At 40.7% G+C, this 27,945-nt stretch overlaps 1 protein-coding gene across 1 annotated transcript; it reads left to right on the forward strand.

The window, feature by feature from the left end:
* The first annotated feature begins 6,576 nt into the window (after nt 1-6,576).
* Nucleotides 6,577-25,060, forward strand: edar (ectodysplasin A receptor). Its single transcript, XM_076104071.1, has 11 exons — nt 6,577-6,627; nt 9,900-10,019; nt 12,131-12,312; nt 14,574-14,659; nt 18,655-18,732; nt 18,907-19,032; nt 19,125-19,199; nt 21,766-21,838; nt 23,679-24,003; nt 24,115-24,178; nt 24,675-25,060. Exons 1-11 carry the CDS (start codon nt 6,577-6,579, stop codon nt 25,058-25,060), a joined length of 1,566 nt encoding a protein of 521 aa, XP_075960186.1.
* Nucleotides 25,061-27,945: the final 2,885 nt, after the last annotated feature.

A 27,945-nucleotide genomic window follows, 5' to 3' on the forward strand; every position in this document is an offset into this window, starting at 1 on the left:
TCAGGTCGATTATTTGAAGCGCAGGTAGATGATTATGGTCGCTGTACAGTTAATGACATGGTATTATCCTGAATAAAATTGTCTCATTTCTTTTTCTGAAGATTATAGACTATTGTAAGAAGAGTTTCTCTGATTATAATATCCTGATAATTCACAAATGGGTTCACTTTGTGGTCGGTGTTTCTGTAGCTTTTATCTCGGTGCTACTTGAGTGGAAAATCTGACAAGAAACAAATCAAGGTAAGGAGATAGAATCAGAGGCACAACCACCCAGTGTAAAGATTAAAATATATAAGGAATGTTGTTTGAGTGACTTGTTTACCAGAGCTGGTGGAGGTGTAAGTGACAGACCTGATAGAAGGGAAATCCACATCTGATTCATGTTTTATGTACAAACCCACTTGTTTGAAGCGTTATTACTTGTGCAAATTCATTACTCTTAGTCATAATAATCATAATATTCCAGCATTTATTTATTTAACATTGTTGCACTTTTTTGCTAGTTAACGCCTTTGTCTTTAGATAGCTAGCTAAATATATATTTACTGATAAAGCATGAAGTTGTACACTTCGTACTGACATGTGCATAAAGTGGAAAGTTGTTAAAAATACACAATGCTTACGTTTACAGAACATGATCTACATTCTGTAACAGATGAAGATTTGTTTTGTTTTTTGTTAGACAGACAGACATCTGCGTCAAGTGAAGTGAAGCTGATGATGACCGTCTCTTCTTCTGTCTGAGGCTCAAAGCTGGTGAGCGTGATATAGTCGCTGCTTGGTTGGCTGGAAAACAGCAGGATTTGAGGTGTTGTGCGCGCACACACACACAAACAGGCTGGCGGTCACGAAGAGAGTAGTAACATGTGTTTGAGATCTTGCTTGGATTTGTCAAGTTGAGCCCTGGTCTGCAAAATGAATTGCGAGGGATAGGATAGGGATAAAGCAGCGCATTGATTAACTTTGGAACTTGTTTATGGCCTGGTAGCAGAGGGATTATATATATATATATATATATATATATGATAGTGTGTTTATGGCCTGGTAGCAGAGGGATTATATATATATATATATATATATATATGAGAGTGTGTTTATGGTAGGGTTAGAGCAGTAGCTGTTGTATAGGGACAGAATTATATTTTATTTAGAGTGAGACACAGAAACTGACGAAATGGCCAAAGCAGTCAAATATTGGCAAAAATCCTCAGCTGCAGTAGCTTCAGTCAAACAATACCAGCATTAACAGTCCAGTAATGTGCAATCATTATTCAATCATCATTTAAAATATAGCCGATACAAAGACAGGAGAGGAGGTTGCTTGAATGAAAAAAATAAGTTAGAGAAGAAAGAGAAAGATTTCAATGGAAAACAGATTTTCCTTTTAGAAATATCAAAACCAGGATGACAGAGAGACGGCTGAATCCACATGCTGCTGATTTAATTGTCATCAGAAATTAATTGCCGTGGAAGAGCACACAAACCCTCCTCTAACCTCATCCTTCATCGGTTCATTGGTTTGCTTCCTGGCCGAGTTCCCTGTTCTCTGATTGGCTCCATTACTTAATCAGGCAGGAAGTCATTATCAACCGGCGTAATAAATAGATGTTACAAACACTGATGGTGAAACGTCGTTTCCCACACAATCCATGGGTAATCTTTTGGCTCTATATGTCTCAATGAAATGAATGAATGGAATTAAATCAATGAGACGAGGAAAAAGAGACAGAAAGAGCAATTTTAAACACTCGTTAACTGTTTAGGTATCCATTTAATGGTCCAGTAAAACTAAGCAACAACAACAAAAGTGCTAAAGTTGCCACTGGTTTATCCCATTTAGTGCACTGAACTGGTCCTCATGTGTTACTACATTTGAGTCCAAAACGCTACAATATCATCCCAGTATCGATGTCGAGGTATTTGGTCAAAAACATGGTGATATTGGATTATCTCCATATTGCCCAATTGTAAAAGGAACTGGATTTTTCCCACGCATTTGTTCACGTTCATAACAATAAATTACACGTTGTTAGATAATATTTCTGTCGTGTTTTTAATCTCGAAACCAGCTGGAGAACTGTGACTTGGCCCATTGAACTTGCTGCATGTTTCTCTATACGCGGATGCTATTATTTGGTCCTGGACTCCACATGGAACGGAGGGGGATTTTTGGAGATATTGTGAATCTTCCAAATGATGCGTAGTGAATCATTCCACTCTGGGAGGACAAACTGAACTACCGCAGACTAATCATGCAGTAAAAACCTGCTCCTTATAAAAGAACAAAGCATGTTCATCAGTATGATTGCGGTGCCAGAGAAGCGACTATTACTTTCAAGTAACAACCAATAATGAATAGCTTATTTCCCCACAAGAAACAACTAATCACCTTATATGTTCTTATTCCAACCAATCAGATGCTCTATTTATCGAAATGTACACACAGTGTGCTTACACAGTGAGGTCTGAAGCATTACCACAAAGAAAACAAGCACAAGGATGAATAACGAGAGACTGACTGGCAGGTATGGGTGGTAGAGTGTAGAGACTTAACATTCACTGTCTACTTAATGTGCCTGTTCGAGCTGATCTATGGGAATTTCCATAAGGCGACCCCTCCTTTCACCTACAGGGTCTAAACATCCCCATAATGACTTTTAGCTTAGTCGATCACATTTGGCTGTCATATTTAGCTGCAGTCCATATCGATACACACTTCATTCTGCTTTGAAGTTTTCGATATTACGGCATTATGCTTGTCACTGTAGGCCGGGGAACTTTGATGAAAGAGGGCTTCTTTTCAGTCTCATTAAATCGCATTGTATGGATTTAAAGGTCAACGGGTTTGTTATTGTGCATTTTTTTTAATGAAGCGGAGTTAATCGTCTTCCCATAGTTATGTATAATTTGGTCTCTTCTACTGACAAGAAAAGAGCAATCAAATGCAGCCAAATGAAAAACAGAGATGAAGACAGGGCGAGTGAAGGGAGGAGAGAGGGGGGGGGGGGCGGAGAGGTGGCAAACAATGCTGCAGAAATAAAGCCTTCACAAAGTATTTATCCAGAAATAAAGGCTGAACTGCTTTTCCTCAGTGCTTTCACACGCTCATACTGGGAGCTGCCCAGTGCAACGGCTGTGTTCTACGGGTGCCACAATGAACTGCGTATATACTCTACCTGGTAATGACACCGCTAAAGACAGGAGGGCTATTTATCGGAGATTATGTGGTCGTTAGAAGATTAATACCCTCGGGGGGCAAAACGACTTGGGCTGACTTTCATCTCCGACCTGCCCCGACAGAGAGCGCGAGGGTTAGAGAGACAGAGAGACAGAGAGACAGAGAGACAGAGAGAGGGTGAAAAGAGGTAGAACAGAGTGTCAGAAGACACCGAGAGTCTTCAAACACAGCGGTGTGTGTGTGTGTGAGCGCATCACTTAAACCCCATAATGAGTAGCCTTGAGGGGGTCCACGGCCATTTGGCAGTTCTTCATTTCCTGATTTAAAAAAAAAAAAGTGCTGTCTGCTCTTTTATCTCTTCGGCAGCAACACACAACCCAATGCACACACACTCACACACACACTCTCACACACACACACACACACACACACACACACACACACACACACACACACACACGCACCGGTTGTGGTCTTCCCACAAGGACTTGTGCAATTAAGCCTATTTTGCCCTCAGAAACCAGCTCTGTGCGTATTTATACACCATATCTATGTGTTAATGTGTGTGTGTGTGTGTGTGTTTTGCGTGTGCGTGTATGTTGAAGCTGTAATTAAGCAAGATCAAACCCTCGGGGTCGGGGAATTAGCCGTCGTCGAAGATCAAAAGGTTTTTCACTCAAGTCTGTGGAATGGAAGAGTGAAATCAGAGGTTTAGAGCCAGACAGACTGATTTTGACCTCAGATAATGGCGTCCTGTCTCCGTCTCTCTCTCTCTCTCTCTGTCTCTCTCTCTCTCTCGCTCTCTTAATGTGGATTTTGAGCATGATCTGATCAATCAAAACAGTAACATGTTTTTTATGACAAAACTACAATGTCAGTGGATTCGTTTTTTGGTCTGCCGCCCCTTATGGTTGTATTTAAGCAACTCACACTACATGGTGAAGGTTAGGGAGTGAATGCCTTCATGGTTAACAGAATAGTCTGTTGTTATAAAGAGGTCAAATACCGGAACACCAATCTGCCACTCAGACCTCCCACAGCCATACTTGTTGCTGTGCTGTCACACTACTCTCACTACAAAAGATAAACAATAGATCATTACTCATGCTGTTCCCCTGGCATTCTTATTATTCTATTTTAACGTAGATTGAAAATGTAGATAAAGTTCAAAATGATCGAAATGTCTAAATACATAATACGCTTACTGTGGCACCTTGGTCCCATGTGAGTTAAAAGTAATCCGACTTTAAGATTGTCTTCTTGTTTCAGTTTGAGCACAACGTGTTTCATTCAGGCCTGGTTGTGTGAGCAGATGTGATGCAGGTGTGTTATCAGCAGGGTTTAGGGGATCACAGGGTCCACTATACAGCCAGGGAATCAGACAGAAGCCTGAGATCCAAGAAAAGCATCTATATACACATTTATACTGTACATGCATTTACTTCCTTCATATAATCAACACTGAAAAGAGACTCCATGAGAAATGTACTTAATAACAGTAATTAAAGGTGCGTTTGTGTGTGTGTGTGTGTGTGTGTGTGTGTGTGTGTGTGTGTGTGTGTGTGTGTGTGTGTGTGAGTGAGTACATGCTTTAACTAGTGTTTGTATACTTTACTAATTCCAATGTACATAACTAGAGCTTAAAATTGTATTTAGCTGTGAAAATCAATGTTGAATTGGAAGATGGGAAAAATGGATTTGAAATACGGGTTTGTTATAAATTACTTGTGAAAGTATCCGCTTCTCATTACCATGTCTGGTATTAATCATTACAAAACTTATATTTCATCTTAATGGGCAGAAAATGTATCTATCAACTCGCTGAGTTGATCAAAGGATTGTGCATTAGAGTCCCTCCACTTATATGGTGGAGTTTGTAAGTTTAGAATAGTGAATGTAACCTTGTAATTACTTGTAGATTAGAAGCAAATTATAAAAGAACAAAAAAAAAAAGAAAAGAAAGGAAATAAGCGAATAATAATTGGAGTAATTTAACACCCAGCAGCTCCACAGTGTTACAGGAAGCTGATAGAAGCAGCGTTCACTCAGAATGCTCTTTTCTGTCAGAGACCACACACACACACACACACACACACACATGCACACACTCACACAAACACACGCACACAAAAAGAACCTAGTGGGATACTTTGGAAAATGTGCATGTGCAGTAAAAAATAACAATCAAGCATGCAAGTTGCTTGTGCTACATTGAGTATCTTTCTATTAAATGCTGTAAATGAGTGAGTTTGTTCCATTTTTCTTCCTTTTGAGGAAGTGATTGATATTAGAGCACTCTTATGTTTTATGATAACATTTTTTTAATTTGTTTGCAAATTATTCTGAGCCATTCTGAGTGATGAGTGATTCCGGGCTCATCGTTTGCATTCAACCGCTGCTTAAGAGGTGATTCTTTACAGAGGACCCCAGCCAGTATACATATCCTTTCAATTACAGTGACGACATCATTTACATACTCGCACATCACACACACAGCGACACACACACACACACACACACACAGCGACACACTCTCAGCGCAGACCAAGGCAGGACAAACACACAGTAAATCAAATCGCAGGCACGATCTTGCAGACGCACAAAAGAACAAACAAGCAATCCCACATCACCACACACAGGCGCATGGACTCACACAAACACAAATATACATTTTAATTTACGCCTCACTGAGAGAAACACACACAGACTTTATGAAGTGTTGCTCGTATGAAAAGCACATCCAAACACCAGCCATCATTTCATACGTACGAAAACAAACACACAATCGCATAATGACCGTTTGCCCAACATCCACTTCAAAGTTACAGACACTGTGTGTGTGGAGGATTTAAAACAGAGTCTCAGCTATTTACTAAATGTTTGTTTTTACTTCAGCCTCATTTTGGTGGAACTGCAATGGAGTTGTTAGCTGGTGTGAAACCAGACTTGAAAGCTGTTTTTACTGGCGTTTCCACTAAGTTCAGGGTTTTGCCATAAACGTTAGCCGAGAGAGACATAGCAAAGACACAGGCAGATAATAATGAAGTGATATCACAATCCTTTATTGAAGCAGAGGTTAGCCAACGTTGATGTGTGCTGGCAGTTATGAGCCAGAGGAATGCCACGGCTGTTCTGTTGCTATTACATGTTTATGGGCGATGACGTGATGGCAACAGGACAGTGAACTCATCTGGGCCACACACACACACACACACACACACACAGACACACACACACACGATGCCCACTGACAACACTACTGTTGGCAGGACCGCTTCGATTTCCGACTTTGTTGTTTTGTACGTGAAGTTTGGTGCAGAAGACTGATTACAGAAAACATTTGCTTTACAATCATTTCTCTTTGTCTTTTCTCTCGTCTCCAGGAAGAAGAAGCGAAAATGTCAGAGAGGAGAGTTCAGAAGAAGTCCATCTTTCTGTCCTCATTGTTGGTAAGTCTTTGACTTTGTTTCATCTTCATTTTCCCTAATCCTCCTCCTTTAATTCTATTTAATTCATTTACCCGTGTCTTTCTTCAGTTCTAATCTCAAACCAATTTCATATTACCTTTAACTTTATTTTCATTAATTCATCACTTTCCCCTCCGTGGTCCTTCCTCTTTCCTCCTCCTTTTCTCAGCTTTCACTCGTCTCTTCCTGTCTATCTGTTATGCCTCTGCTTCACATCCTTTTTCGTCTCCTTGCACTCTTTCAAAATACTGTCAGGCAGCAGCATAACGCCGAAGCCATCATCGTATTTCTGGTGTCCTCAGAAACTCGTATTAGCCCATCGGTAGGGATCGCAGCCACAATCCACTCCACACTTGGCACTGCGTCATGCAGACACTCATTGTTATGTGCCAGCTGCTTGCACAACATTGCAGCACTTGTACCAATTAGTTATACTGAGAGCAGATATCTTTATAATCTGACTGGGAATCTCGAGATTCTCTGTTATGATGTTGAAACCCACTGGCAGAGTTCCCGACAGGCTCCTCCACCTTGCCCTCCCTCTCTCCTGTTCTCTGTTCTATTCTCGTCAGTCACTGTGAGCACATGCAGGCTGACACTGGAGCACTTCGTCAACGAGGAGGAGACATTTAGGACGGTGTCAATTTACTACGCCACCGAATAGTGGCATCAGAAATGTATTACTACACATTTTAAAATCACTTACTATATATATAGAGAGACTACACCTTTGAGGAATATGTAGAACGATGAGAAATGGCTGACAGAGAGAAGTGTGCTGGCGGCGTCATATTGCACAATAGCACACACAGAGACGACGCGCTAGAGTTATCGATGTGTCAAAGGACAATGCGCTTTCAGTCAGTGGTGGAGACTATTTCTACTCCATTAGCTTTTAGAGGGAAATATTGTCCTTTTGTCTGCACTACATTTATCTACAGTCAGTACTTACTTTACAAACTAAGACTTAACATACAAAACAAAAGAGGACTTTTAAAATATGATGCATAAAATATCTACCAACAAATATCTAACCACCAACAGTATATACAATTTGGGCTGAGCTGATTAACTAACAGTCAAATATCAATAAATGAATTAACGTGCTTTTGATAACTAATGTCACTTTGAACACGACATTTCTCTCTATTTTCTTATGTTTGAGAAACCACACAACTGATGAATCAATCAAGAAAATAATCAGCAGATTAATCTATATTAAACATAATCTTTGCTGGCAGCCAATCCACCTCAACCAACTTCAGTAAAATTCTGCTGACAGATTAATACATGAGTAATAACAGTCTAATTATATGATAGTATAACACTCAGAGGGGCTTTTTCTGTATTGAGTTATTTTACTTTTGATACTTTCAGTACATTTTTACCTAACCCTAACCCTTTCAAATAATACTTCACATACTTTTACATAAGTAGCATGTGCAGTACAAAGTGTGGTGTTAGTACTTTTACTTATGTAAATGATCTGGATACTTCCTCCACCACTGGTTTTGGTAAACACTCCGTGTAGTTTACAATTCAACAGCATTCCTGCCAAATTGTAGTTGTGTGAGGAATAACAATGAGGACCCACTGGATCCTCTGTGATGAATGTGCAGAGATGAACGCTCCAATGTTTGAAAGACCTGACTAAATATCCTCCCAAAGCATTGTGGGATAGCTTGTTGCCCTGCAGAGAATACTGTGGGAAGTTGTCTTCCTTCCAGCTGTGGAACGATGTGCAGAAGAAGATCATTACTGCCGTTTCTTCAGAGCCAAACAAAGTGCTGCTCCGTGCGCAGTTGCACAAATTGCCAGAGAAAGAACAATGCACACAATGCTTGCAAAAACACCCACAGTGACCCATAAATGTGCGACACACTGATAAAGATGATTGGCGGATGATGTCGTACAACTGTTTTTGCTTTCGGCGTGCCGATTTGCACTAACTGTACATCAGGTGTGTGAGGTAAAGGTCAGTGTGTTTTAAATCTGGTACAAATTACAAACCGATAACTTGGCCACAGAGGATTGTGCTCCATCCTGTGATACACAAACACACAGGCAGCGTGCAGTTGTATATTTACTCAAACAGCGTCTTGCGTCTGCTGTCATGAGATCATTATGAGGAAGAGAGAAAAGAGGGAGATGTTATTGAAACAACAGAGAGAAGACGGAGGGAGTTAGTCATGCACACATTTTCTTTGCGATCATTTTCTGGACTGCAGATGATTTTTTAAAAGTCAGTTAGTTTGTTTGGAAAAGAACAAAGTGTGCTGGTAAAACTATGAATACCAACTGCTACTTATTACAGTGAACCACAATGACACACACACACAATGTACCCATACAGTACATAGACACACACGCAAACACTGGTATTGTGCAAACTCTCTCACACTCACACACAGTCAACAATGATCTCCACTAATCTGAGTAACAAAGATGAAGAAGTCTGGAAATTTGGCGTTTGTTGCTTTTTGACAATTAAAATGTTGATGTTGATTCTTTTCCAGTTGGTTTCACTATTTAAATCAGCCATCATCTACTGCAGGCATTTATCTCGGCTGCTGTTGCACTGTGAATCGTTTTGGTCCAACTTGCTGTATTTAAATCCCTTAGCAGAGGTATGCCCAATTACAAAAATGGAGGTACAAACATTTTTTTCTCCAGTTTATTTGAAGGTTTTTTTATTAAGAGGATTAATGATTGTTGGTATCCGCATTGTTGGTCAGACAAGTAAGCATTATCTCAGGCATTACTGAGAACTTGTGTTTGGTGTTTGTCTTTTTTGACATCCTTAAGACAAATTACTTAATCAAATACCATGTATCAAATACATAGTCTACAGATTAATTAAAGTCAGCTGAGAAGTCATTGAAATGGTTAAAAACAACAACTAATAAACAATAGTTCAAAATCCTTGTTAATAAAAGACTGTATAGAACCACATTTTTCAGATTTCAAATAAAAGTCTTGAATGTATTTATCTGTATATATATATGTTTGATTTAGTTTTGACAACATAAATACTTAGTTCAATATTACAACATATGCAAAAATAAATCAATATCTACAATAATGAATTCACAAATGGAGACTTACAACCCTCAGTTCCATTATTCCATGGAGCTAGTAGCATGTTTGTTTTAATACATGCAAAATGTTGTTCATATGTCATGCAAGAGTCTCACTTTCCCCGTCTGTCTTTCTCTCTGGCCTCCCCCTGTCTGTCCTCCCCTCTGTCCCTCCAGTTGTGTTGTATGTTTGCTGGTGCGGAGTATTCCAGCTGTGGAGAGTACGAATTCTTCAATCAGACCAGTAACAGTTGCCAGGCCTGCCCTCAGTGTCAACCAGGACAAGAGCCGCATATGGTGAGAGAGAGCGAGAGAGAGAGACGCACACACGCACACACACACACACACACACACATGCATGAAAACCATTGGTTTGTCTCTATAATTAAGTGTCTTTTTCATGCACCTATACGTTTTTAAGTACATATTAGAATCAGCCGCTGCAATAAATTGGGAGCGGGATAAAGCTGCCATTTCAAATTGTAACCATACAAAATTGATAAATAGCGTGAAAGCTGACTTTGTGAACCTTTGCGTCATTTTTGTTCAGACCACCCACAATACATACACATACACACACACACACACACACACACACACACACACACACACACACACACACACACAGAAGCGCACACATAGCTGCACAGTGAAGAGTGCCTAAATTGAAGTGAACAATTGCTCATGGTTTATTGCTCTCGCTGACTTCGATGTGAAGGCATGCATTACAGTGAATGACTTGCAGTAGTCACATAGCGCTTCAGCCTCCGTCAGTCAGTCTGCCGACGGCCAAAGAAAACAGAGAGCAGGTTAACGCTTCAGTTGGCACTCCGGGGTGCCACACCTTCTTAAGAGAGGCGGCGGCACTCAAGGCTGAACAAGATGAGTTATAGACTCTGTCATTTATTTGGGTGCAGCAGTATTCTCAGATTTTCTTATCTATATTACCTCAAGATGCTGCTGAATGACAAATTAAGGGATCATCAACGTTATTATAGTTCATCCTTACGGAGACACGGCCATCTGTGAATTTCATGGCAATGAAAGAAGTTTAATCAGCGAGATGAGAGTCCCCTTTGCACTCTTTCCTGCCTGTCTGATCCTCTGGGTGTCTGTAATTCATGTTTTATTTTGTTCCCCTCAGCTTTATGTGCATCTGTGTGTGTGTGTGTTTCTTGACACCCTTTTAATCATGGGATAACCACAGGGTTCATCCTCACAACAGAGACTTCAGAAAGTACACACTTACACACACAGACATCACACAAGACATCCAAGGAGGCTTTTAAAGGGAATCTTGTATCCAGATTGTGTGTGATGTAGCTGGATTACATTTCCATCTTAGTTTACATGAAGATACACAGTGGAAAGAAACTTATATTTCCTTAACTTTTAGTGAGTGATGAAAGGCATGGCGACGTGAGGACTCGGCATTGAAGTTTCGAGTCAGCTTGCATAGTGTGTGAAATCTCCCTGGGGGGACCTTATGGCCTGGTGGCTTTAAGATTCGTAACATGCAGCGGCTCAAATTTGCCCGGGACTTTTGTTGCATTTCATCACCCCCATTTCCCTTCTTTACCATCCCTGTCAACTTTCAAAATAAAGGCAAAAAAAGCCAAAATATTCCCTGATTGTTGTCAATTCTAGTTGTTTTTTTACCTCCCTTATTCTAGCTTTGAAAGGAAAGAACTTTTCAATCAGAGCGGCTTTTAGAGAACAAACAGAAGCTGAACCATGGCGATCCTGTGTCATAAAAAAGATCCAAAGCGAATGTTAACCAAAAGCGACTAGATCCTGCCGATGGCTCAGCAAAGTTTAATATCAAACAGTCACGCTGAGACCTACGGACGTCAAACAGAAGGGAAGGAATATTAGATTTCTCTGAGAGTCAGTCTGCTGTACCCCAAAGCTAAGAGGCATAGGCTTGTTTGAATAGACGGATGAAAGTAAGAGGGAAACGAAAGATGAAAGCGAGGGATCAAAACACAGAGTATGTTTTTGTGTGTGTGTGTGTGTGTGTGTGTATGTGGCCTGTTTGGCCTCCCAATGTGAGAAATTAACTTGCGGAGATGGGAGATCGATGATGACAGAATGATGGGTTGGTCATCTTAAACACTACAAGGCATGGGAAGCTGTATACACACACACACACACGCACACACACACACACACACACACACACACACACATAATGTTGCCTCTGTGACCAATCAATTCTCTCTTTTGTCATCTCAAACCAGCAATGTCAAGGATAGAAACAGATGTGTGTGTGTGTGTGTGCTTTTTTGAATGTGTGTATCTTATTGATCTAAAGGCTGTTGAGTTCATTTCAATTTACATTATATCAAACGAACTATTGGAGAGAAATATGAACCTAATGTTTGAGTGTGTGTGTGTGTGTTTTGCAGACCTGTGGCTACGGTGTGAAGGATGAGGACTTTGCCTGTGTGTCGTGTCCACATGGGAAATATTCCAAAGGGAAGTATGAGATCTGCAGACGGCACAAAGACTGCGACGCGCTCTACAAAGCCACTGTTCGCGTAGCGGGAACTCCGGACAGCGACGCTGAATGTGGACCCTGTTTACTAGGGTAAACGACACAAACTGCACAAGATTCACAACCCATTTGAATTTAAGTTGCATTATACAACTTAAAAACAAAACGATAGCAGGCATTTACTACACAATTGAAAAAGAAGTGCCACTGAAGCAGAATGCATGTTCACTGCCTTGCTTAAAGGTGCCCAAACCAAGTTTCTGTTTAAGAAAATGGTGGTGAATGCATTTCCTTCCTCATAAAACAAAGCCATTTGAAACTTTTACATCTACGTTTACTTGCCAATAGCCTTTTTTCTCTTGGTGCACTGCTGCATTTCTTGGAACACTTAACATCAAAAACTCGACATCAGGAAAACATTGTCCATCAGCATTCAATATGTTTGAGCACCAAGCATCATGCTGTTATCACAGAGTCCGCCTCCTCTTTTCCCGCCGGAGTCCTGTGCTCTGTCCTGCGGTTCGCCCATTAGGTGCTGCTTTATCCGGGATGTCATGATGAAGCCCGGTTTCTGTAAAGATGTGGGCTCAAAAGTCACCGACCTCCCGCCACTGGGATAGCCAGGAGTAGGCTGGGTAGTGGAGTAGCCTCAGGTCGTAGCTGAGTTAGCTTAGCTTCCATCGCGGCTCTCCTCCTTCTCCGGCCTGCGGCAGTACGGTGGCTTTTGGTCCGGCGGGTTTGGCTAGGTGGTTAGCCGTGGGCGAGGTCCGCTGCACCTCTCCGATATTGAGTGTATTCTTTGTATTATTTCTTATTTATTTGTATTTCTTATTATTTTTCTGAACCATACTTCATCCGATATCTATGATTGAATGTGGGCAGTAGATATCTTGAAGGAATTGGCATAAATATGAGAGATTCATGATTCTCCTCCTCCCGTCATCACTCTGGATGTTGTCCCGCTACCTTTTTGCTTGTCTTGGCTCCGAGTCTTCTTTTCACAGGAAGTTTTTGTTTTTGCTCAGGAACACTGAGTTTGGTCACGTCGAAGTCTGCATCTGTACTGTATGTGCCGTACTGCATGTATGGCTGTTGTAGTCAATGCCTGTTAGAAGCAGAACTGAACATGCCTGAACAGTAGCAATAAAGTTCAGTTAAAGTCTGTATCTCAGCAGAGAAAAAGACCTTGAGCAGAATGAGAACGAGTCTGTTGTGACAGACATGTCTATCTGCTGGTTTCCTTGGAAGAAACTTCAGTAGCACTTTAAAATAATTCATGTTTTTGAGCCATCATCAAGCAATGAGTTCACAGACTTAATTAAATTGCAAATGTAATATTTGTAAGGGCTCATGAAGATGAAGACACATAGTCTGAATCTTTTGTTAATGCTTTTCATCTGGGTACAACAAACTATTAACTCAATTCTTGTTTTAAATGTTACTATAACTAATCGATACAATGTGAGAGGTAGTGTATTAGTAATTCATTGCGTTGTAGCTTGTGCACGTTTGCTATCCATCCTCTAGTTTAAGTCTTTTGTAAGGGTTTAATACAACTAAGGTATAAAAACATCTACAAAGATTAAGCAGACCTTTTGCATATGATTTAATAACATGAACAACCATTTAGAGTAATACTTTAGAGTACAGGCTGAGTTAATTCTCTGTGGATCATTTACAAATAATGTACTCATCATATATTACTCTGATGATGTTTGCTTATCTTCATAAAAATCTTTTTAGCATTTGTAGTTGTTTGTGGTCGAAACAGTGACTAACGTCGAATGGTAGAAATCCTAAATCAATCACCAGCAAACAAATCAACTAAATCATTCTCATCTTCTTGTGCCGCTGAAGTGACCAAGAGCACGAGATTGAACCGGTTTCTCTGACCATATCCAGATATATGAAGGCATCAGATTAATTACCTGCATGCCGCACACATTATGTAAATACTGCTCGTGTTCTCAAGCCTAAATGATTTAATACCACCAGTCAGTCACAGACTCGACTCCCTCTCTTCTTTCCTCTAATAGACTCTTCATGATTCAGGGCGATATTATGTACCAAGCCATCTTTAGTGCCTTCAGGGCATCAATTATGTACATTTCTTCGCCGAGGCAAACTTTTAACCTCAGCTGCTTCCCCATACTTACGCAGCGTGTAGGTACAGTATGTCTACAAGGAAGCCACGCATTGTATACACACCTGCTGTGCTTGCAAATAGTGCTTGAAGAATTTTAAAATATTCCTTCAGCTATCTTTTCTCCAGTAAGTTTAACCAGGTCTAGTGTAGCCTAATTATATAGTCTGACAAGTTGCTGGTTTATACTCATGTACTTTGTGTCTCCCAGGTATTACATGCTGGAAAACAGACCCAGGAACCTCTACGGGATGGTTTGCCATTCCTGCCAGAACGCACCACGCAACACCAAAGAATGTAAGACCAACCTCTTCACAGTTTAATTTCTCCCTCCCCTTCCTTCCGCTCACTTCCAGCCTTTCGTCCCAACAACCTTTTATTCTCTTTTCAACTATGAATTCCCCCTTTTTTCTTTTTTCAACATTTTATCTCGACAGCTTTCTCTGTCCTAACACGGACCTGGTTTCCGTTGGATTCAAAGCTACCGAGCATTAAAGTTTTCTGTCTAAATGAAAGGAAATAAAAAAGGGGGCATGCTGTGCAAAAGCAGATGTTGAAAGCCTGGAGTTAGTTTGGGGGAACAATCGGAGGTCAGAAGTTGTAGTTAGTTCTCCCGGAGCCTCTGGTCACTGTCCTCCTCAGTCAGCAGGCCTCGCCGATGGACACGAAGGAGTCGAACAACCCCAACTTCCCCTTTTTGCATCCATATTTTCTGGCTCCAGAAGGAGGTTTGGCAGCTTATCCATTAGCCTCACTGATTACCCTGCATACCTGACACAAGCATCTATGTGCGTGCGCATGCACGGCGCCATCTGTTGCTGCGAACACATCTCTCGACGATAATATTTACTAGACGTTTTTTCTGTCTCGCATTCACTATCAGCCTCCGCAGTTCATAAACATTTCCTCACAGTTGCAAAAAAAAAAAAAAAAAAGCGTGAATGTTGTCGAGTGGCAGTCAAGCGAAAAATAAGTTTCTGATATTTTGCAGATTGTATAGTTGACTGTGGTGGTAACACATACAGGAATATTGCAACCAGATGATGCAGTGTGATTCTGTTCCCCGTGAAGCTGCAGAAAGCAAAAGGGTCAGATTGTCAGATTACATTATTGAAATTCAGTTCAGCATTATAGTTTATTTTACAGTATTTTACATTTCCTCATGCTAAATCTGAATACATTGTCAATCACCACAGTGTCTCCTTTGAGGTTATCGCTAATGTTGATTACAAATAAAAATAATTTTTTCATTTTAAATTGCATTAATAACTTTAAGGTCATCGGTTTACTTTAATTCATCTCTCGTAGCGTCCTGCCGTCTTCTTCCCAGGCATCTGCACTACCTTTACATCTATGTTATGAAGTCAGTTAGTTTGAAACTCTAAATCTTTTTAGGACACTCTGGAAAATAGAGAAAGATAATTCTTAAATGTAATTAAATGTCCTCTTGTGTCCTTTATAATGATACAAAAAGCCTTAGATATAGTTAACACCACCATGAAAATGAGAAGGAGATTAGACTTCAATCCATTAGAACATAATCAGATACAGATAACGGTCTTCACGGACAAAACAAATGTACGTTTTATCAAGAACATTTAGTTAGAAGATCTGTCTCAAAATGAAATCGTTCTCAAACTGAAAATAATCTTTCAGTGGCGGTAAGATTCATAGACTTTCAAGACATTTAAGCAATTTTCGATACTTGGTCAAGATGAGTATTTATTGCAGAGTTGGAGGTGGATATTCTCACCGTCCTGCCCTCTGTGGGTTTGTCCACATGTGACAAATAGATCACATTGGTCTGATAAAAGGGGATGTGAATAGTGTCTTTGTTCCCTCACTGATACATACTCCAATGGGAATGATATTTATGGGCCCATAATTGCTCAAAAACCACTTTGAGTGTAATTGAAGAGGACGGAAATGAATGGTATTGTTATTGTGTCATATTTAATGAGTATGTTATGAAAGATAAAAAAAAACAAAAAGCAGCCTGGGCCTGCAGAGGAGAGGGTGTGAAGTAGGAGCAGGAATATGCATGTGTGTGTGTGTGTGTGTGTGTGTGTGTGTGTGTGTGTGTGTGTGTGTGTGTATATGAATAAACACTTGCTTTTCAACAGCAACCTAATTGTTTCTCCAAGGCATAGAAATGAGTGATTGAATGACACTGTGCAAAAAAGAAAGATAGAATTATATCTCTAGTAATTTCCCTTTATATTCAGATTGAAACTTATTTGTGTTTTGCAATTATTTTTGCGCTGACACGATTTCAACATTAAAGCTTTTTGTTTTAAAAGAATAGTTGGACATTTGGGGATCTACGCTTACATCCCTACTGAGAGTTAGATGAGAAGACTGATACCTCTTTCATAAAGGCTACCTGTATGTCCGTTAAGGATTTTCACTATGTATTGAGATACTTTTTGGGGTATTTGTGCTTGCTTACAGAGTTGTATTTGTTAGAAAATATTAGAAAATAATAAATGCACAACTTATTATGTGAAAATGGAGAATAACTTGACAAAGGAGTAATTGCTGTTGTTTTATGATCAATGATAAGAGATGATAAGGAGATGCAAAACAGACAATAAGAAATATTAAAAAAACAATTATAACTTTAAAACTTTTAACACAAGTTGTAAATGCAGTAGTCTATGGTTTTCTCAAAGAAGTTTGATTAGTTTGGATAAAAGATTAAATCACAGAGAGCATTCTCCATTTCTGTCAAGTCCGCCTGTGGTACATTTTAATTAAATAAATACAGTAAATACAAAAAGGAGCTGAAGACTGGGAGTTCTACTTGCTCAGGGTGAAGGCAGGCTGACACTCGCCATGTAATCTGTAAATTACCCTGGCTCCTGCCTCGCTCTGTGTGTGATAATTAAAACTTTAGTGGGTATGTGAAAGAAAGAAAGATGATTAGCGTGTTACTGCTTGCGCTGATGCTACTCTTTGGCAGGCAGACCATACGAGTCTGTCGTTCAATTTTCACCGTCACCTTTTGACTTTTGCTGCCATTTTCCAAACAGGCACCAACACACATTAATACTTATCTCACCATCGAGAGACATCAGAAACTGTAATCTTATTATTCTTTCACGTGTCTACAGACAGCTATTATTAGAAGCTAACCTTCGCCTCATTCCTGCTCACAATCTTACCTCAAACAAAAATGCTTTGATATCTTTTTTTTAAAAATATTTTCCTCTCAGTGTGTCTGGTCCTGAGTACCCAGATTGCCCGTCAGAATTATCATTTTGCAGTGTGAATTCAGGCTGAGAGACATGATCAAGAGACCAAACCGCAAGACGCTAAACAAAATTCCAGTTCAAGCTCATATCCTTATCCAGAGTGTAAACACACACTCAGAGTTAATGTCTGCAACCACAGGGCACTGATGTGTGTGTGTGTGTGTGTGTGTGTGTGTGTGTGATGACATGAGGTGCTGAGGCCACGGGAAGCATCAGGGCACATGCCAAAGAGTTCTACAGTGTGTATCAACTTGGTGAAATAAAAGACCGATTAATCATGAGCCGTCAGGAGTTTACAGCTCCATTAGGAACGAGGGAAAACAGTCGATGAATAATCCAGAAAAAGAGACAGAGGGGAAGAACGAGCAAGACATTTGGACAGAGAGCTTCCTCTATTACAAAATGATGTCATGGAACAGTATTGAGGGGGGAATAAAAAAGTCAATAAAATGCAATGCCAAAGCTAACATGCCGTAAACCAGTGACAGATGGCATGTTGCCTCTGCCAGTGACAAATGTCCAAGCCTGACAGTATTTCTGGTACTTCTCTTTTCTGTTGTATTCTGTCATCTCTGGAAGAAAGTGGTGCATCGTTCATCCAACTTTAAAGGAATAGTTTAACATTTTCTGAAATAGTTAATAGTTTACCTTCCTAATGAGAAGATTGATATAACTGCATGGTAATCAGCGGCTGATTAGCTTAGCTTAGCACAAAGACTGGAAACTGGGTGAAACAGCTAGCCTGGCTCAGTTTTAAAGTAGCTAAATCTGCCCACAAGAACCCCTAAAGTTAAGTCATTTACATGTTTAATCCATATTTAGCTAGCTGTTTCCAGTCTTTGTGCTAAGCTAAGCTAACCAGCTGCTGGCAGTACTTTGATGTTTAGCTGATAATATAAGAGTTGTATTGATCTTCTCATCATACTCATGACAGGAAAGTGAATAAGCATATTTCAAACTATTCCTTTAACCATGATTGCTGTGTGTTAGCCCTGTGATAGTAGCTAAGGCAGCTATGTGTCTGTGTATGTTTCACAGGCATGGCAACCAGCAGGCCAAAAGAAAAACCTATTATTGACCCTGGCAGCACTACTGTGTTCCCTCATCTACATAAAGGTAAACACAAATAAACACTGACAGAAATATGTAAGTTTCATCTGTCTATAACTATCAATTTCTTTACATGTTGTCTCTTTCTCACACACACACACACACACACACACACACACACACACCCTCACACACTTAAATCATTAATACTACTTTACATCATTTCCTCCAATGTTTCAGATTCCAACGGACAAGGTCACCTAGCAACGGCTCTCATTATCGCAATGTCAACCATTTTCATCATGGCCATCGCCATCGTACTCATCATTATGTTTTACATCCTGAAGGCCAAACCGAGTAGTCAGGGTGAGACTGACACACACACACACACACACACACACTCTCATGTTAAAGGTTGGCATCTGTGTGTGACGTTCCCTGTGTGTGCTCGTCTACAGCATGTTGTTCCGGACAAGTTGTGAAAGCGGTGGAAGCTCAGACCAACAAACAGGAAGACAAGAAAGACGTCCCTGGTGAGACATGACACACACACACACACACACACACACACACACACACATTTCATAATTGATGAGCTCACGCAGCATTTAAGCTTCTTAATGACTTCCTGTTTGGTCTCGCTCACAAACTGACTTACCTCCCATCTGTATTCTGTCCTCATAATTGGGTTTCTTGTTTACATGCACGCTAGTATCCTGGGTCATGAGCCTTATCCTGGTTTTTGATTTTATACCCAATCTTGTTGTTAATATCCTTGTATACATGATTCTAACATTATCCACATTTTTGGCCATACGCATGGCCACCACGATAAGGGCTTTGATCAGGGTTCATGAAAACAAGTGATGTTATCTAAACGCCAAAAACGCATATATGTAATACTCAAAAACACTCACTGTTTGAGCTCCAGACTAAGTGAAGCAATAGTGCCAATAATTACACTTTTATCTTTGAGAAAACTGCACATGAACATTTTTAGAAACTATAATTATTTTTCATTTTTAAATCAAGGGTGAGCGGTAAAAGCCAAAAGTACTTGAGAATAAAAAGTAGCTGTAGTTACATTATTGAGATCATATAGAGTACAAACTATAATGTGTTTCTTTTGCAATTCAAAGAGTAAAAAGACAAAATGCAGAAACCAAGTAAAGCATGAACATACAGCCATTCCGTGACTGTTTATGTGCAGACCATCTGCTATTTCCTCACTAAAATTCTCTGTTTTCATATCTGTAAAAATAAACACAATGTCCATGTTTCCATAAACTTCTCTAGCACACATTGCACGGGTCCACTTAAAGAGACCCTACAAAATATATACTCAATAAATAACAGATGCAGTTTAATCTCCAGCTACTTAAAATACGTTCTGAACAGTACAAAGACACACAAAGCCATAATTATAGTAACAACTATGAAATGACTCCAAAATAGTCAAAGTGACAAAGAACACAATTTACTTATCAGTCAGTTGAGGCATGAACAGATACCACCCAGCAGTGATTAGAGTAGACTGTAATTTTGCTCAATCCTGCTGCAAAGTCCTCTGTAACACTGATTCAGGTAACTGTATGTCTGGCTTTTGCGGTAAGCCCAAACGCTGCATGTTATCTGTGAACGAGCAACAATTTCACACTGAAAAAAAGTGCTCCCTTCAGAATTGTACTTTTGTATGAATTATGGAACACTTGAACTCTGACTTCATGTTAGGATCTGCCCTACAACATCCACTGCTGATGAAGTCTACATGCAATATGTAATCAAACTACCCGAATCACATCTAAATGTTAACAGTGTTGGCTCTGCGTGTCAGTCCAGTATGCCTGTGCATATTTAGGATTTGTAATATAACGTATGCAAATGCAAGTGCGTGTGTGTGTGTGTGTGATCAAAGGACCTGCAGTATGATGAGTGCATCATGATGGAATGCGAAGCTTCCAAAGCAAAAGCCATACGTTGCTTTAGGCGCCATTTCTCCTGACAATGATGCTCTGTTCAATTTCACTCCCAGACTGACTGACTAACCACTTACATGTGGTGTGGATGCAAACACACACGCACACACTCACACACACTGTATCTGTGGTCGCAGACACATTATGTGGTACAATGAGGTTGTGGACTTAATAATGTAATAGCTAAAAAAAACGAAAGAAAACTGATAGAGTAGTTATGGTATGACAAAAAAATGCCTGCATTGTTACTTACTGTTTTGTGTGTGTGTGTGAATGCAGTGTGTATTTTGGAAGATAAGCCCATTGCTCGGAGCTCTACCGGAGCTAGCTGTCACTCATGTCGACACTGAGTTAATCAGGCTGACAGACACTTAAACAGAAACAAACTCTCTCTCTCTTTCCTCACACACACACACACACACACAAAGCATTTGTTCCACTTAGGTATTCACTCATTACGCTGTCTATCCCCTTCAGTATCCATGGTGTAAGTGTAATTTAACATAATAGTCTCTGTAATCATTTTATACATCGCTCTGACTGCAGTTCCTCTGTTAAAGGTATACGTCCTTTATAGCATCAGGAACCTGTTTTCTTTAGTGTACTTCAACTCATGCCAGCATCTGTTAAAACATGTAGGTTTAATCAGGTCTTACTTTGCGATAAAGACAAGAGCCCCCAAAATCTGATTTGACATTTTCTGAATTCAAGATCTTAAATTTTGCATTACTGTAACCCACCATGCAGCACTTGTATTTCAATAAATGTATGTATTTGTCAAACTTGTGTACATTAATGTGTACATTCACAAACAATTAAAGAGAGACTATTTCACTTTTGAAAGAAGAAATAAAATCTTGGAAGTTAGGGAAAAGTCTATTTGCTATTCTTCTGTAATTGCCAGTTATGGCCACGTTGGCCGCTGTTCAGCAAAAGAGTCTTGCAGGAAATCAACACTAATCCAAGACCTCTGTAGAAGTTTGGGTATAATGTGGCATTCCTTCCTTGAAACAATGGCGTGTTACACCAACATCCAATGAGATCTTATTACTACTGACTTTTCTGTATTTGTGAGAGTAAAACACACCTATAAACCTTTTTATCTTCTCCCTTTCTCTCTTAGACAACGTGGTGATCTACTCAGAGAAAGACGAGTTTGACAAACTAAAAGCTCCTCCTCAGAAGACGGTGAAAAGGTGAGAGACACATCTCATTTACAAAACAACTTCGCCACACCGCTACTCTTCGGTTGAACAAACTAAGAGCAGACAAACTGGCATCCAGCATGTTATGAGCTGAGCTATGCTGAGTGGACAAAACATGAACGACACAAAACAAGCTTCCCAATGGAGTCCATGAACCTGTAATGATTACCATGAAGGCATGTTGCTAAAGGTAATGAGTGAGGCGAGGATCATTATGTGTCTACAAAGGTAGAGCGGCTACCATGTTTAGCTTAATTATATTAAGGGTATGCGTGTCTACAATTACTGTGTATATGTATGCATCATTTTGTGCTGATTCATCAGTTAGGTGTATGTGTCTGTTCTGCTTCATAGCTCTGCATGTACTTAATATATAGGAAATATGCTGTAGAACACTTTATATTCACCACTTATATAGACCACTGTGTCGTCATCTTGAGTATCCATTGTGAGTGTATATATGTGTGTGTGTGTGTGTGTGTGTGTGTGTGTGTTTGTTTGTGGCGTCACAGAGGCTGTTACACAACAGAGAGGAGCTTTTATCATTTTTTCAGCATCTGCCTGTAATTTGGCCACCACAGAACAAGTCACAGCAGCAGGAACGCTGTAGCTGCTGGCCTCTGTTTTGCTGTATCTAGGTATATGTATGAATGTGTGTGTGTGTGTGTGTGTGTGTGTGTGTGTGTGTGTGTGTGTGTGTGTGTGTGTGTGTGGCATGTAAAAAAGCAAGTTCAGTTGCTTTTTTTTTTTTTATGAAGCAGAGCGCCATTATGTGGTTTTGGAGCAGGCAGAGAGGTGGGTTTGGGTGGTGAGGTGTGTGTGTGTGTGTGTGTGTGGGGGGGGGGGGGGGGTAGCATAGATGAGCCCTGAAGCCTAACAAACACAGGACAGAGGGGGTAGTTGTTGACATGGATAGGGCTATTCATTTCTGGTTTTGCCTAAAACCACCACCAGGTCAAAGCACATCATGGCAGACAACAAAAGAACAACAGTTTTCTCACCTTCGCCTTTCCGCCTACTTCTCGTCCGTCATGTGCAGACAATGCTGCTTTATGAGAAGAAGTGGCTAGTGCGCAGAGGGAAGTGAGGGAATACAGGAGAGCATATTGCACACAAATCTACAGTGAGCCATTGTGCTCAAATGTTACAGTGCCCGTAGTGAACATGCTTAGATTGATACGCTGATCCAATACATGGAATGGACACGGACACACACACACACACACATACACACACACACACACACACACACACACACACACACACACACACACACACCTCAGCATCAATAGCAGTAAACAGTGTGGTATAGCAGCGTGCCAGAGGATGTGCTAACTCACTGCTTAAGCTGCCAGAGTGGGTGTTAGATGTCCGGGAAACAATGCCATTTTGTGTGCACGCTGGTAAAAAAAAAAGCGTGGGACTGCGAAACAATGGCATTCTGTGAGCATCTCTGTCAACAAGGTGCTTTCGGTAGAAAATCCAGAGCAGGCATCGGGAGAGAGAGAGAGAGAGGCCGGGTAATCAAATGATATTACATGGTATCATGTTGTAAAACGCAGGGTTTATTTCAGTCAATCACAGGGACGGCTTAGAAACATCAGCAGCTATGGCAACGACAGCTCATTTTCATTTGACAAAGGTACAGTAATGCACACAGGAAGACACGAGTCATCCTGTGTGCATTAGGTGTCACTCACACCATTTAATTATGTAATTATAATTAGTATGATAGAAAACAGTGTGTGTGTAAAAAGTGTTTAATGGAATACAAATGAGTATGTGCACAAGTAAATATATTCAAATATCTCTGTGTTTTTTCTGTGTGCAGTGAAAATGATGCATCATCAGAGAACGAGCAGCTGTTGAGCCGTAGCATTGACAGTGACGAGGAGGCGGCGTCTGACAAGCAGGCATCGGCCGACACCAACAATCCCAACCTGTGCCTCGTCAACCTGGGAAACAAGCCCGACCTCTGCCTGCTCTCTCTGGGCCTCTTGGAGCGGGACAGATCCTGCAACGGGGCCCCCACCATGTCAGCCGGACCGGCCAATAACATCCAGAGTCCCAACCACATCGGCAATGTCAACCACATCGCCAGCACCAACCACATCAGCAGTGTGAACGCAATCAACAACAACAATAAAACCCCGGGGGTAAGAAGATGAAGCTTTTAAAGATGTCGCATGAGTAAAAGATATGATTGTGAACAGATCCTCAGTTGAGTTTCATCTGGAAATCACATCATAATGTTTTTTTTAACACAGATGCTTCAGAGCCGAAGGAAAAAGATCCTGGATCTGTATGGCAGAGCCTGCAATGTGACAGAGGGTAGGTCTCTCTCACGCCGATGAAAATATCCATCTTACCAAGCTTTGTAATCAAGAATGGATTTCTGTCAACACTGTGGGAGTATTTCGCTTCAGATGAACTGCTGACGATGACGCGAAGTGAAGTGAGAAATGATATCGTCGTTTTCAAGAAAAACGCTTTTGGAAGTGAAACTGCTCTCAAAAGCAGTCATTACCTCTCTCTGCAGGCTTATTTTTTAACAATGAAATCAATCTAACCATCTCAGTTTAGCATGTTAAGCATGCTAACTTCATAATTAGAGTTTTGCAAGTATTTAGTCACAAAAAAAAAAAAAAAGTCACTAAGATATCCTCTGGAGACTTTGAATATTTGTGCAATCCATTCAATACTTGTTGTGATACCAAAGTGGAGAGACGATCAATCCATACAGCCAAACCAGTAGCAAGGCTAAAAAAAGGACATTTTATCTCAATCTTGATGTGACTGAAAAACTAACACTCCTGTCCCTCTCCAGGCCTGAGCCCCACAGAGCTTCCTTTCGACTGTCTGGAGAAGGCCAGCCGCATGCTGAGCTCCTCCTACAGCAGCGAGGCGGCCGTGGTGAAGACGTGGAGGCATCTGGCCGAGAGCTTCGGGCTGAAGCGCGACGAGATCGGCGGCATGAGCGACGGCCTACAGCTCTTCGAGAGAGTGAGCACGGCGGGTTACAGCATCCCCGACCTCCTGACCCGCTTAGTGCAGATCGAGAGGCTCGACGCCGTGGAGTCGCTCTGCTCGGACGTTTTGGGAAGCGGTGAGATGAAGGCGGCGGCTGGACGGCAGGGCAACAGCAGTTTTCACAGCCAGTTGGTCTGTCCATCCCCGGGCCAATCTCCGTCCCAGCGCTGCGCCAGCGTCTAAACATGATGTGATGGAGCAGAGACTTGAGAGACTTGGATGCCTTACAGTATATACATGTATGTAAGGACAGATACTGCTCTGACGAAGAGGACAGCACATATACAGTATACACCTTACGCCCCATCACATGAAGAATGTCAGTGGACCTCCCAGTGCACAATCCTTTCTTTCCTATTACGGGTTTTCTCTGTCACGAAGCGAGTAATCTGAATTACTTTGCATGGCCTCAATGTTCCGTCTTTCCAAAGTGCAAGAGTTGAAGAAAGACACAAATCAGCCTAATGATTGAGATTATTCTCTAGTTTTCTAATTCAGATATTTTCTCCTCTGAAAGACTCAAATAATCAAATAGTTTCAATTTCATCAGATGTTTGTCTGTCTCAACGGCTAAAGAATTTGCACAAAAAGAAAAAATAGTTAGATTAAGTGTGCGCTGGACGCAACACAATCACAGCTTTTGCTGCCTTTTTCCCCAAAAGTTTTTATACAAAATTTTGTATGCAGTTAAAAAGAATCATGTGAAAAGATGCAATGGGGTGGTGATAGAGCTCCACTGGAGAAGTGCCAATTAAGTGCCTTTCTTGAAGGCATGCCGCATTATAAGCGGAAGGAATGAATTTGCCTGATTAGTTGTCCTCTCACTGAACCTTCTGATCAAGGCAAACATCTTCAGTAGATGTTTGTGGCAGCATAAAGAAAGCGACCTGCTAGGACCGCAGCATCAGTTAACATTCATTCTGTGACCGTGCCTTTGGCTGTGCTGTCATCATAGTGGACAGACAGCAGATATGAGTTCCCTATTTAAAATGCAATCATTATGTCCAGCTGGAAATGGTAAAACATCACTAAGATCACACACACATATTGCTATACAGAAAATAAATGAATCCAAATGTTAATCCGAATCAATGCATGAATACAGAATTACTCTGCTACTCACATTCCTCCTAAATCCACTTTCCCCAACATTAACACACACAAAAACCAGCATGCTCTAACACCAACTACTTCCATTGACCCACTCTGTGACCCCCCTCATAATTCTTCCTCTCCCCCCTTATTACCCTTTTACCCCAATGCTGCGGTCTAGTGTTGCCGCCAGCCCTAATTATTTGGCGTGTGGCACCCCGGGCCCCCAATAGTCTGAAGTGTTGTGGTTTACAGAGCGGGTGCAAAGTGCCTGTGATTTCCAGCACCCAATTAAGCATTTAGGGCCACTTAACCACTGAAAGCCCAGTGGAAACGCTGTAAAAACCCTGCATAAAAAAAGAAAAAAAAAAGAGATGCCATGGCAGAGGCATGGCTAACTGCCCCCGGGGTTGCTCCACAGTGAACGGTGCAAGAATGAGGCCCGTCGTGGTGGAAGCAGCGCTCCGGTCGTCCCATAACGTCTGACCTTACTCAGCTTTTGCGGTCATGCTCAGACAGGATTTAAGCTCCCCTCTCCCCTATGGGACCAATATGGCAAATGAGAACAATATGCAGTTGGGCGGGTTGTCCACCTCCTAAAAGCAGCTGAAGACGGTTAAGTGTTGTACGTGCAGAAAATGAGGGTGGCTCCGATAAGCATCGAGTTTAAACATTGTGAGGAGCGCCACATTGAAGCCCATGTGAGCCATGTTAGTAGTTGTGTTGATAATGGGTAAGAACCTATAGGTTATCGGCTCGCCGTCTCTAGCAGTTTGACTTCAAAACTCAGCAGTAAGCTCCAAAGTCTAACTTTAACAAGCATTGCCAAGACATACTTTGATCCCTTTTCTCAGAAATAGGACTGATCTTTATCTGAAGTCTGATGTTGTCAGCGTAACATCCCACAACCGCTCTGCACCGAATCAAACACAACGCCCGCTGCCAAGTTCTTTTTCAAATAGTCGTTTGTTCATATTTTACCTTGCAAACTCTGGGGCTGGTCTCCAGTACTCTATATTAATTAGTGTGCATGTTCATCAAGCATGTATTTAAATTCTCTTTGCTTTAAAAAAAAAAAAAAACTACCTTCTTCGAGCAGAGTTGCCTTCATCAAAATCCAAGTTGAATTAGTTATTGTTGTGATCTTTTGTAAATAATTAAATAGGTGCATTGAATTGAAATTGTTTGGACCCAAACCCTTGTGTCAGACGAGCGAAATCTTCTCTGACAGATATATTATGCTGATAGGATGATATGCAGAAGCCAAACATGGATTACTTACCTCAGTAGCACATACAGTATAGAGCATATAGAAACACACACACAAACTCATCACAGAAACAAAGTATAACTGTATATATAACTTATTATTGTACATAATGTATACATTAATAAAGATGTATGGCAAAAATGGCTTGGTATTTGAGTTTTATTATGCAGTAACTGACTATGACTGAGGATACTTTTTTTATTTTTTTTATTTGGGCTGATATCCGATTAAAGTTTGAGACAAGTGATTCTGAATTGAACCATCAGGACCCAAAGAGTATGGAACTTCTTTTGTAAGTACAATTTCATAGACTTGCACTGATGCAGTTATTTGATATATTTTGTGCTGGTATGTAATAAGTTGAAAGGCTGTTGACTAATGTTGACCACGTTCACCATCAGAGTTTAGCCCGTTAACATGCTAACATCGGCTAAAGAGAAGAAAAAAAAACACAAAGTAAAGCTTGAGGATGAAGCTCATTAGTTTTGCAACTATTAAGTCACGATAAATTAAAACGTTGTCCTGTTGATGGCGATACATGAAAGGTTTGAGTTTCATGGCAATCCATCAAAAACGTTTTTGAGATATCTACGTTTGGAGAAAAGTGGCGGACCGACTTCGCCATCAATCGAGCAGCACAGCCAGCATGACTCAAAACGTCAATCTTAATTATGCCAATAAATCAAAACATGCTCTCGAAATCAGG

This window comes from Anarhichas minor, unplaced genomic scaffold, assembly GCF_050575085.1.
Source record: "Anarhichas minor isolate MPS153535 unplaced genomic scaffold, ASM5057508v1 ptg000004l, whole genome shotgun sequence".
Taxonomy (NCBI): Eukaryota; Metazoa; Chordata; class Actinopteri; order Perciformes; family Anarhichadidae; genus Anarhichas; species Anarhichas minor.

Bases quoted from the DNA above. Each gene is read 5' to 3' on its own strand.
- edar (XM_076104071.1), top strand. From the start codon at position 6,577: ATGTCAGAGAGGAGAGTTCAGAAGAAGTCCATCTTTCTGTCCTCATTG. The intron at 6,628-9,899 runs GTAAGTCTTTGA...CTGTCCCTCCAG, and splicing joins TCTTTCTGTCCTCATTGTTG to TTGTGTTGTATGTTTGCTGG. The intron at 21,839-23,678 runs GTGAGAGACACA...TTCTGTGTGCAG, and splicing joins CCTCAGAAGACGGTGAAAAG to TGAAAATGATGCATCATCAG.